This window comes from Podarcis melisellensis (assembly GCF_964234715.1).
Source record: "Podarcis melisellensis genome assembly, chromosome: 13".
Lineage (NCBI taxonomy): Eukaryota > Metazoa > Chordata > Lepidosauria > Squamata > Lacertidae > Podarcis > Podarcis melisellensis.
This window is the reverse complement of record NC_138545.1, coordinates 39,628,498-39,641,012: the sequence shown is the minus strand read 5'-3', so window position 1 is coordinate 39,641,012 and position 12,515 is coordinate 39,628,498. Positions and strand designations below refer to the sequence as shown.

At 45.7% G+C, this 12,515-nt stretch overlaps 1 protein-coding gene and 1 long non-coding RNA gene across 2 annotated transcripts in view; one reads left to right on the top strand and one right to left on the bottom strand.

Moving 5' to 3' along the window:
• LOC309354443 overlaps nt 1–12,515 on the bottom strand; it is a 609,149-nt gene that overhangs the window by 451,874 nt on the left and 144,760 nt on the right. The gene's annotated exons all lie outside the window — the stretch shown is intronic.
• The window catches only part of DNAJC7 (DnaJ heat shock protein family (Hsp40) member C7), a 43,606-nt gene continuing 32,598 nt past the window's right edge, over nt 1,508–12,515 (top strand). Inside the window, exon 1 of the mRNA XM_081884164.1 lies at nt 1,508–1,777. Coding sequence (XP_081740290.1) covers nt 1,650–1,777 — 128 coding nt within the window. The 5' untranslated portion in view covers nt 1,508–1,649. The remainder of the gene's footprint in view (nt 1,778–12,515) is intronic.

Here is a 12,515-nt window from a genome sequence, read left to right as displayed (position 1 = left end):
GCCACTGGCTGCTTTCTCCTGGGAAAACTTGCTGTTAATAATAATAATAATAATAATAATAATACATTATTTATATCCCACCCTACCCAACCGAAGCCAGGCTCAGAGCGGCTAACAACAATAAAAGTAACACAGCATTCTAAAATCAATTCATTTTAAAATCAATTCAAAATCAAATTAATGGCAACCATTGGGCTAGAGTTCTGTGAGGATTGCCAAAGGAGGGGGTCAAGCTGTGCCTTGGCCAAAGGCCTGGTGGAACAACTCTGTCTTGCAGGCCCTTCGGAAAGATGTCAAGTCCCGCAGGGCCCTAGTCTCTTGTGACAGAGCGTTCCACCAGATCAGAACCACTGATGGGAGTTGGATCGGATTTACCACTGAATTAGAAGAAACAAGAATGGTGGGGTAACCTAAAAACCTCTTGGACCCATGCTTTTTAGGCACAGCACAAGAGGAAGTGTGGGCGAGCCCTAAGATGACTAAAAATACATTAGTCCAGGATAGGTTTGTTAACAACCATTAGCCATAAAAAGCCACCATTAGTAATGCTAGCTAAAGGAAAATCTAGTGTTCTGAAGCTATATAGCAGGGATGAAGAACCTGCTGCAGCCAGCCACTTTTTGGGACTACAGCTCCCATAATCCCTGACCATTGACCATGCTGGTTGGGGCTGATGGGAGTTGGAATCCAACAGCATCTGGAGAGGCCACAGGTTCCGATTAAAGCTTTGAGTGGACCAGATGTTGGAAATGAGGACTATAGGAAAGTTATCACTGTCATATCCTTCTGGTGTGTTTCTCAGGGTGATCCAATATATTGTTAGTTATGTTTTTACATAGGGTTTTTTTTTCTTTAAAGCAATGAATCCAGCTAAGTTCAACGAAGCTCCTTCCTAAACAGGCATAAATAAGGAATGAGGGAACCCAGTCCCAGAAATGAGCCCCCGTAAGAACAGGCCAGCCTCAGATTTTGGTTTTTTCTTGTTTAAATTTCCTTTTATTGATTTTGTAAAATTCAAAACAAAAATAAAAATATTTGCACAGACTTACAAACTTGGTTGCATGTGAACATACAGCAATAAAGTAAAACAGTTGCAACAATTATCATTTTTTACTTGTGGACTGACATGAGAGAGAACGAATGCCAGAGCATCATATTATGATGGAAAACAACTTGTTAATAATAATAATAATAATAATAATAATAATAATAATACGCAACCCATCTAGTTGGATTGCCCCAGCCGTCTCCCAACACGCATAAAAACATAATAAAACATCAAACACTAAAAATTTCCGGATACAGATTAGATTTGGATTGGTGAGCACGGGCAAATAATAATTATCTATCTTTTTGAGTCCCTTTTATGCTTATTCCTCTCACGGGTTGAGGGGGCTCCTCCCGCCACACAAGGGGAAAAAAAAGAGGAGCCGGCGTTCCCTCTTGGCGGACTCCGATCCTTCCTCTCCTTGTTCAGCCAAGCCGGAAGTGGGCGTTCTACCCGCCACGACTCGTTCTCCGGAAGTGGACGTGTGAGCTTCCGTTCCCGTCCTCCTTTCGCTCTCGCTCTCCCGCTCTCTCTCTCTCTCCCTTTTCTCTCTCCCTTCCCCGCTCGCCGGCCGTTGATCGCCTGCAACAAGGAAGCCAAGATGGCGGCGGCGGGAGGAGGCGAGTGCGACGTGATCATGACGCCCGCGGCCGCGAACCTGGTGGCGCCTTCTCACCCTGAGGGGCCGGCGATGTTGAGCGACGAGGACGAGGACGCGGGGACGCGCAGGTAAGAGCCTCCGCCCGAGGGCCCCCTTCCCCACACGGGTTCTCCCGTCCTCTCGAGGGGGGGGGAGAGACCTATGGAGGGGGGAGGGGCTGCCTCGGTGTGCGGGTGGGGGAGGGGAGGGGCGGGGCCTGCACTGCAGGTGAGGGAGGGGGGAGTAAGTGGGGGTTGGGGGTGCGCGCGCGAGAGAGGTGCATTGTCGTCAGCTGTGCCCCCAAAGGACCGTAGGATAAGGCCAATTAATTGTGTGTATTCCCTGTAGGTGTCGCTGGACTACAACCCCCATCATCCCTAGATGGCCAGGGGGGTGATGGGAGCTGTAGTCCATCGAGATCCTGGGGGCGGGGGGCCAAGGTTGAGAGAGGCTGGTCTGTGTGGACCCGTGTGCTGCTTCTGAAATGCCAGGTGCTGGGAGGGTGAGTCATGGGAGAGGGGCTACCCCTCAAGAGTCTGCCTTGCAAGGGGAAGGTCCCCGGTTCAGTCCCCACTGGCAACTCCAGGTTGGGCTGGGGAGAGGCTTCCTGGGCTGAAGCCCCAGAGAGATGCTGCCAACCAGTGTAGGCAGTACTGAGCCAAATGGGCCAGCGGTTCTGACTTCGTATAAGGCAGCTTACTATGTTCCTAGAAGGTTCCTCCTTCAATTCTCCACTTATTAGGCTTTGTCAAAGCCTCTTAACTGCACACCGTTAGGAGTAGCATGTTGTGCAAGAGGAGTCCTTGGTCCCATATAGTAAAGTGGTACAGTGGTACCTCAGGTTACATATGCTTCAGGTTGCATATGCTTCAGGTTACAGACTCCGCTAACCCAGAAATATTACCTCAGGTTAAGAACTTTGCTTCAGGATGAGAACAGAAATCATGTTCCGGCGGTGAGGCAGCAGCAGGAGGCCCCATTAGCTAAAGTGGTGCTTCAGGTTCAGAACAGTTTCAGGTTAAGAACAGACCTCCAGAACGAATTAAGTCCTTAACCCGAGGTACCACTGTATTTGAGGTTTTAAAGTGTGTATGTGTGAGGGTTTAACAGTAGGATTTAGTCCTCAAAAGAGCCCAAGGCTCAGCCCAGGAGTCTTCATCCTCTTTTGAGCCTGAAGTGTGCGCTTAAGGCAGAGTTCAGTGGGCCTTGTTCCCTAATGCTGCAGTTCTAAGTGTATTTAGGATTGTGTTATTATTTATCAGAGTCCTTGAAGTGCTTCACATACCTTCACAAGCCAGGGATCCTTGGCATATGACCCAGTATTGCCGTAGTGTAACTGTATTTGTTTGGTTCTTTTTTATTTGTTTAATTTATGTTCCACCTTTCCACAAAATGGTGCTCAAGGCAGCTAACAGTGCTCATAGTGGGTAAAAGTTTTAGAAGCGTTGGGGTTAGGGATTGTGGCGGCATACACATCATATGCTTAAAACACATACACACCGCTGCAGCTGTAAAGAATCCAGGGGACTGAAGGGTGGTGGGAATTGTAGTTCTGTTAGGGGGTAAACTACAGCTCCCAGGATTCTTTGGGAGAAGTCATGTGCTTTTGACAGTGTGATGAGTGCAGCACGTGGTACCCTCTTGGGTTGGGGATCGATCAAAGCTCTTCTTCCAGTGGGAAGTTGCCATACAATTTCTATAAATGGAGATGAACACCATATTGATGATTCTGGATGGTTTTTTATTAGTTCACTTATTGCAGAGGACTAATTGGGGTTCCAGTATGAAATATTTGGTGGGACACTGCATTTCCCCATCTTGTTGATAAAAGTTGCAAGTCTGGTGTTAAGTGGAAGCACTCAATTGTTTCACAAAAGTGGCTAGAAATCTGCTTCAGTAGAAATGAGGGTTTAACCTTCCACTCATTCCTCACTTATAAGCCTGGTTGAATTACAGCCAGGTCTGTTCTTTGGGGAGAAAAATAAATATTTTAAACTTATCTTGTGGCTAAGTCAGTGACTAGTGTATTGTGAAAACCGGTTGCCCTTGAGTTGTGGTTTGCGGAGAGTTTCGGATAACAATTAAAGAACTTGTGATTTGTTCTCTGTGAGGGAATGGCTAGATCTCTCACTTTGCATCAGGTCCAGGAAACCTTTGGCCCTCCAGATGTCGCTGGGTTACAACTCTCGCCATACCTGGCCTTTGGCTGTGTTTGTAGGGGTGATGGGAGTTGTCATTCAGCAACATCTGGACGGTCAAAAGCTCCCATGTTCAATCCCTGGTATCTCCCAAGTAAAACTGATGGGGGTAGTATGTATCTGAAATGCTGGACAGCAACTGCCTTTCAGTGTAAAGTAGATAAGAATGAGCTACATAGACTAGTCATCTGATTAAGTATAGTAGCAACTTCCAGGGTAACTACTGGAGCGGTGACCTTGTCTGACCAAATGAGCAGGGAGATGTGACAGAAGGGGGGGGAAATCCTTTTCTGGCTGCCTAACTTAACTGAATGAGATTTTTGTGGGGAAAGGAAATGGCACGTGTTTCTTTGGACTTTTTTCCTGCCCTACGGTCTTGGGGTGTGTCACAGTTATTACAGTAATGAGAGATAGGGAACGGTTAATTTAGCTGTCCTGCTCCCAGTTTGACTCACAGCACTTGTGATTAACCATTTTGCAAAAGGTAAACAATGTGGTTTTTCCTTAAGGGAGTCTGGTAAAATGGGTTAGACTCGAGTGAGAAAGAGTGATGTGCCCTTGGTGAGCTCATGGCTTAGGTGGGGTTTGAATGTTAGCTTCCCATAGGCAAAGCCAAGGCTGATTCTCCAAAAGTAGCAGCAGCTACTAAACCACCCCCAGCCCAGTCACAAGGAGTACCATATGGTCTCTTGTTACCCACACACAGGTCCAGAGATGTCTGGAAGCAATGGGCTGTCTTCAAAGAACTTGTCCTCTCCCTGTGCGAGCGCGCACCCCCCCAACCACACACCCAACTTTGGAGATTTGTAGGGCATAGGGATAGAAGAGGGTGAAGAAGTCCCATCCGTTGTGCAGGTGGAAGTTCTTGTGCTAACAGAACAACTTTGTTAGATGCTACCCAATGGCTCTGCCCTTAAACTTTCTAACAGTTCACTTTGGCATACCAGGGCATGAGGTCACTGTTTTGATAAAAGAAAGGAGACAAAAACTTTCTTCCTACCCCCTTTAAACTACACCTGGTACTGTTGTTGTGTGGATTTTTAAATGGTATAGTAGGGGGTGCTCTGTGGTTGCTTGGAAGCTTATTAGGAGTTTCTTTAATGAGAAGAGTATTAACTGCAGAAAACACCAAACTGTTCCCCTGTCATTACTGGTCTCCCTTTATGTGCAGATGCAAGACAGTATTTAACAAGACTGTACTCCTTTTTAAACAAAGCAAAACTGTCACCAAGTAGACCTTGCCAGTGCCCTACATGTGCTGACTGCTTCCCCAAATGCATCCCCCAATTTTGTTCTTCAGCAGGTAACTCAATATAGAAAGGGTTCTCTGAAACTTGAAAGCCACAGCAGTACAACATAGCTTGGGTGATCCTGGTTACGGCCGCAAAAGGTGATATTATGAATGGCTGAGAGTCACATTAGGTTATTAGTACCTCTGGAATTCCCTGCAAATGCTCATTGGAAAAGCCAATATTGTAAGCAAGTTCAAAAAAGGACAAGGTGGTAGGGCTTCTTTTCCACAATTTGGTAGGATGCTCAATATATCTAGCCTAACACCCGTTCCTAATAGTTGTGATTTAAACAGACTGGGGTTGGGAGCAGAGGTCCCATCTTCAACATCCTGAGGCATCTAGCTATAAACCCTGTCCATGATCCAACTGAGCTCTTCTTATTTTGATAAACACATTGGTTCCTGCTGTGATCCAGGCCTTGGCTCTCTTTGTGTTGTGTCATAGAATTATAGAGTTGGAAGGGACCCTGAGGCCAAGGATCATCTAGTCCAGCCCCCTTCAATGTAGGAATCTCAAGCATCCATGGCAGATGGCCATCCATCCTCTGCTAAAAACTTCCAAGGAAGGAGAGTCCCCCTCCTCATGGGAGTCTATTCCACTATCAAATGTCTCTTAGTTTCAGAAGTCTTTTGGTGTTATACTTTGAGAACTACGGGAGAAGAACAGAACCACTTTTAATCTAGGCAGCCCTGTGGGATGCTGAAATGTTTGTGGAAGAGTGCAGAAGAGGGAGAGAAGTGACTTGGGGAAGCTGACTTACAGAGCATGTTATTGGCATGGCATCTTGGCAGAGATGGCCCAAGCAATAAATAGTCAGTGTCAAAGTTATAAAAATACACGGGAGTCAAAGAGATGACAAATATTGTCCATTGACCTTACTTCCAAGTCACCCTGCAGATGAAGTTCATCTCTTCACTGCAGAGCGTGGAAAGCAAATAGCTTAGAAGTTACCCACTCATTGTATTTTGCCCTTAGGTGGTGGCTCCAAGAAGGTCCTTGGAGTGTATATCAGAACTGTATCTAGAATAAGACTTTTCTCTTGAGTAGTCTTTAGTCTAAGGGACGCGGGTGGCGCTGTGGGTAAAACCTCAGTGCCTAGGACTTGCCGATCGCATGGTCGGCGGTTCGAATCCCCACGGCGGGGTGAGCTCCCGTCGTTCGGTCCCAGCGCCTGCAACCTAGCAGTTGGAAAGCACCCCCAGGTGCAAGTAGATAAATAGAGACCGCTTACCAGCAGGAAGGTAAACGGCGTTCCGTGTGCTGCGCTGGCTTGCCAGATGCAGCTTGTCACGCTGGCCACGTGACCCGGAAGTGTCTGCGGACAGCGCTGGCTCCTGGCCTCTAGAGTGAGATGAGCACACAACCCCAGAGTCTGTCAAGACTGGCCCGTGCGGGCAGGGGTACCTTTACCTTTAGTCTTTAGTCTGCAGCATGCCTTGGAGACTGGGGCAACTCCCTAAGAGACAGCATGCAAGTTGACAAGGAAGCTAGAAATGTGTTCATCACCATTCATGTGGAAATTTCCAGGCGTAACTTGGGACTCTGGAAAAACCTGGGTGGTTATTTTTGTTTGTTTGTTTACAGTTCCTGGCTGCTAAAATACCTATTTTTGGACATTCCCATTGTAATTCTAAAACTCGCCATGGAATTTGCTTTACCTACATTCAGAGGTAAAATTACTCTTGCCTTAGTATTGGTGCAGTGGGATAATTCCACCAGAGTAACTGCAGGTGTTGAGAGGCATTATTTATTTTAAAGTGTTTTAAACTCTGCTCTTGTTCCCAAAAGTCTCACAGAGTGGCCTGCACGTTATTTGTGATACCCACCAACTAATCTACTGGGTTCTCAGAGACTTTTAACAGGACATACATTGTATGTTTGGCAGATTCCTTTAGGAAAGTGAACTGTGTTTTTTGCTCAAATTGAAATGTGAGTTCTAAAGGGCCAGATGATAAATAACACGGCTAACCTTGTGGCCCAGAGATAGGTCTCCTGCGACATTAAACTATCCCCTACTTACTTTCCCTTTTAAGTCAGAAATTAACAAATGTAATCCGGAGCACAGGAACAACTGAGTTATGTTGCAGAAACACATTTGGGCTCCTCTCATGAAGCCTGTCCCTATCCCTTATGACTTTCTCAGGGTCTTTTCACATGTTACAAGGAAAGGCATGCCTATTCTCTACATGGTGCCATAGCAACTCCATAGAAGGTGTGAAGGGAAAGTGTATGTCTGAAAGCACAGGGTGAGAGCACTGCCATGGATCCATGATTACTTGAATACCATGGAAGCGTCCCTCTGCTATGTTATGAGGCCATGGCGTCTGGTATTCTGGAGCTCTTAACAAGAAGAGGAATAGCTATCAAGATTTGCTGTCGGTGTAGCTTTCTACAGTGGTGCCTCGGTTCTCGAACAAAATCCATTCTGGAAGCTCATTTGGCTTCCAAAATATTCGAAAACCGAGGCATGGCTTCCCATTGGTTGCGAGAGCTTCTTGCATTCAGCAGACGCTGCGTCTCACGTTCGGGTTCCAAAAAACATTAAAAAATGGAAGAATTTACTTCTGGGTTTTTGGCATTTAAGAACTGAAATGTACGACAACGGAGGCATTTGGGAACCAAGATTCCGCTGTATACTTAAATGGTAAAGCACCATAACTATGAAGACTTAATGCCTATTTTCTTAAATACAGTAACCCAGCAGGTTACGTTCTAGGGATTGTGCCCATAGCCAAAATTGCTTCATTCAAAACCCATTGCGTTCGAAGGCAAGTGGGGTTGCCAGAGTCATTTCTGCCCCCTTCATTTTTATTTTTTTATTTGCCATGTATTAGCTTTAAGGCTTTCTTGACAGAACTGTTCTTGTTCTCTGCTTTGAGAGTGCTCTATCCAAGAATTCTCTCTGGCCAGAGCTATTTAGAGCACGAGGACTCAGCAGCTCCTTGAGTCTCTTACAGTTCCTGGATATTTGGCAGCTTAATAGTTTCCAGGAAAACGAAACCAAAGGCTGCTGAATTCCTAGGGAGGCAGTGCAGTGGTGTGCTGCAGGCAAAGTGATCTGTGGCACGACCTTAACAGGAAAGAGAATCTCAGTGGTGCGGTTTTGAGGTTGCAGTTTGTCAGCAGCAGCTTTCCCAGTTCCTTTCCTGCCCAGCCCATGTGTATACGAAAGAAATCTGCAGAATGAAGTGCAAGCCATGTGGCTCAGTGCCTGCTTTTTGAACACCTTGCTGGAGCAGGCAGACTACTGTTTTCCATGTTAAACACTAGAGGGCACCAGAGCACAGATGGATATTTTTTCTCATGCCACAATAACCTGCATTGTGTGTTGTTTGCCTGCCATCATACAAGTCAGATCTGGAGCAGGCACAAAAATCATCTCTGGGCAGGCCCTACCTTTGATCCCAGCCTCCCATATTTAATTTCCTCATTTTGCAATGATTCAATTTCCCTGCACCTTAGGTTGTATCTCCCTGTTCACGGAGTTCTGCAGGAAGAGAGAAACAGCCACTGCATGCCCGTGGTGCTTGCTAGATGCAAAAGGATAATTTTGTGAGCCACAGCCTGAAAGAAGAAAGGGGAAACTTTAAGGTAAATAGGATGTGTTAGGCCCCAGGCATGAAAAAACGTGAATCCCTATTATTGCTTCATGCCTGGTCTTAAGTTGAATTTTGTATGTGGAAAACCTGGTCAGACTTTTTCCTGTTTTCTCAGGAAACTCAACGCTTTCCATATAGATTTTTTGGCATGAGAACATATCCTGCACATCTGGTGCAGAATCCTAGCACATTGCAGAAAAATATGCAATACACTCTAGACCTCACACTTGGTTCATGCAGGTTTCCCCAGCCAAACCAGTTGCTCTGCTTTAACTGAAAGTGTGACCTGGAACATAATCTAGCATTCTCCTGCAGTTGCACATTGTAAGAAAGGATCAGTGGTGGGCAAGCTGTCCATCTTAGGAGCTTGGCCACCCTTAGTGATCTCATTGCCATCTGTAGAATGCCAGTTCTACACAGTTTGAAAGTCGCATATCTGGGACACCTAAAAACTGTGCGGATGGAATGGCAGCTTACATAAATTGTCCTACATATGCATATATTTTGCATATACTGCCTGATCTAGTCTGTTGAACTCAGCCTGACATAAAAACAAAAAACTCTGAGGCCCTGGGCAGTGGAAATACTGCTCACCCCTGACCTGAGATTGAACCAAGATGAGTATGTACTCATAAGGGAATTGTAGAATTGGAAAGGACCATGAGGGTCACTTAGTCCAGGGATCAGAAAACTTACGATGCCTCGAGCCGGTGTCTCCAACGCCGATTGCACAGAGGGCGGGGGAGCGCGTGCCCATACGCGTGCGCACATGCTATATCTGGCACACTTCCGGGTCGGAGAAGCACCAGAAATAGCTTGTGCGCATGTGCACAGGCCTCCTCCGACCTGGATGTGCACTGGAAATAACGCTTGCACATGCGCGCAAGCTATTTTCAGTGCTCCTCTGACCCGGAAGTGGGCAGCCGTGCCACACAGCGCTAGTAAGAGTGGGTGGCAGGGGTTGCTGCGGGCCGGATAAACGAGTTCCTCAGGCATTATCTGGCCCATGGACCTTAGTTTGGGGACCCCTGACTTAGTCCAACATCTACCGTGTGTGAATTTTTGCCCTACGTGGGGCCCACAACCTTCATGCTCTACTGACTGAGCTATTCTCACCATCTGTCTTCTTCAGTGGTATTTCTGTTTAGTGGGCATCTGAGAGTCTCTCCTCAGCCTTGATCGAGCCATTAACTAAATGGAAGCAATGGAAAACAGAGTGAAGATGTCATTCCGCCCACTTCCTTTTTTGATTTTTCAGGTCTTGCACTTTTTGCTGCTGCGTTTTTGAATTTCACCACAGCCTTGGGGACTAGGTACTGAATATTATTTTAATCGAAGCGGGACATCTCTCTCCTTGCAGGTGGAACCAGAAGCTGTGTGCATTTTTTCCATCTTTTCTCTAACAGTTGGATTCAATTGCTTATCAGCTCTTTGTCCCTGAAATGGCCTGTTGGTTTTTTTTATCTTGGTTTGTTGTTCCATCTGGCTGCGATGGGCCGAGTTTCACACTTGCTTCGGTACTGTGTAAGTGTACTGGTGTGTGGTACCCGAGAGGTATGGACATCTTAGTCCTTCCTGGCACAGCTGTGCAATGCCTAGGACCTTAGTAGTGGTGGGTGGTTCCTTTTTTAGATGCTTATTGTAACTGTCCCCCACCCCCAGAGTTCACCAGAGAGGGACGCCAACTCCTCGCCCAACAAAGAGACCCATTCAGAGAACTGGATTGTATTTTTAGCCGAGCCAGATTCTTTCTCCAGCTTTAAAAGTAGCAAATGGGGGAACGCAGCCTACATCAGTGCGGGCCTTGCAGAATGACCTCATTCAGGCTTTGGCATCTGTTCGGAGCAGAAACAATCACTCATGATATCAGGAGATCAGAATTTCCCCCCTTGTTGTGGTAGTAGGAGTAGTTCGTAAACAAGTGCAGGGCTCACTTCTGAAATATATCTGATGTGTGCGTTCTCCACATTGATGAAACATGGTGGACCTCAGTAGCTGTAGTTTTGGTGTGTGAGCTGTGAGCTTCTGTTGATTTGTCTGCTTCGGATCCTTCAAAAAAGCCTAGTGCATTTTGCTGTTTCCCCCCCTGCTAAGCTTCCTTGGTGCAAAAGGCTGTATATCTCTTCTCCTAGCAAAGCAACAGTGGAAGCTCTAATAGAGCAATCAAAGCAAAACCCTCTTTGTAGTGTTCAGTACTTGTTGCAGGCACTTTTGCTGTTTCTCAGACACTTCCTGGAGATTTTTAATGAGAACATCAGTAACAACCTCCTAAAAAACAGCTTTCCTGCCATTATTGATCTTCTCTTTGGAGATATGTATCCACAGGATATTTTAAGGAGCGTTCTAAGGCAAATATGTATAGGGCAGATTCACAGAGCCCCACATGTTTGGCCTAGGGCCCTGCATGAATTGATTATACAGCCAGAACAGGACCCAGAATCCTGTTTAATAAAGTGGCATTAAGCCACAGTAGCCCATTCCATCAGACACAATGAGAAACTGGTTGATCTTAACCAGGATTTCACATTCCAAAGCCCAACAATCAACAGCACAAGCAAAAATATAGTAAGATACAATGCATCCATCTTTAATGCACAAATTAAATATGAGTTATTACAAAGCTATCTAATACTTCATTAATTAATAAACAAGAATGAAGGAGTTCAGAATCCGATTGGACTGTTCTTATTGCAGACCAGACAATAACCTTAAAAGATGCTTAATCTAATATAATATAATCAACTTCCAACCATTTAATACTTCTGTAATTTCCCCTCTCCCCCATTCCTGCAGTTGACTTTATTACTTCTAATCGTCCCCAGAGTTTCCTTACCCAATCTTTTAAATTACAGTGGACCCTCCGGATACGAACTTAATTCATCCTGGGGGTCCGTACTTACCTCGAAAAGTCTGTATCCAGAGGCGCCACTTCTGCACATGTGCATGGTGAGATAGAGCGCTTCTATTTATTTGAGAACATGGGCAACTGTGACCAGTACAGCTTTTCCTTACTACAGTCCCACAACAAATGGATAAAATCCCCTTCTATCTCTATTGCTGTGTCAACATTTGCCACCCCAACCCAAAAAAAAATCACCTTTAGGGACTTCCAAGGAGTCTGGTGGCACCAAAGGCCCATCTTAATACAGCTTCTTTTATATAAATAGTAGCAGCCAAGAAGGTGGCACCATTACCAAACAGTAAATTCAATGCTGCTTTACCACATATCCTGGTTCCATTTTTTTCCTATAGTGGCTACACTCATTGCCTTCTAATCCTAGTACAGTCATACCTCTTGTAGTATTTGCTTCACATTGCGGGTTTTCGGGTTGCAAACGTGGCAAACCTGGTAATGTATACTTCCGGGTTTTGCCGCATGTGCAGAAGTGTTCTGCACACTTCAGACATGCGCAGAAGCGCTCTATCGCGCTCCGCGCTTGCGCAGAAGCGCCGCTCTAGTTGCAGACATTTCAAGGTGCGAACAGCACTCCGGAACAGATCATGTCTGCAACTAGAGGTACCACTGTAGTATCTGTTAAATTCTAGAGAACATCTTTATTCTTTAGGAATACATTTCAAATTATGTATGTCCTCTAATGCACATCTCTCCCCTTTCTATTTAAATAAGCTTTTATCTGGATAAATGGGGGAAAGACTCAGCTGGCATTGCAGTTTCCATGCTTCTTGTTCACATGTGGTGATCTGGGCCCAATCTTGATGTAAATCTAACCTGCTGAA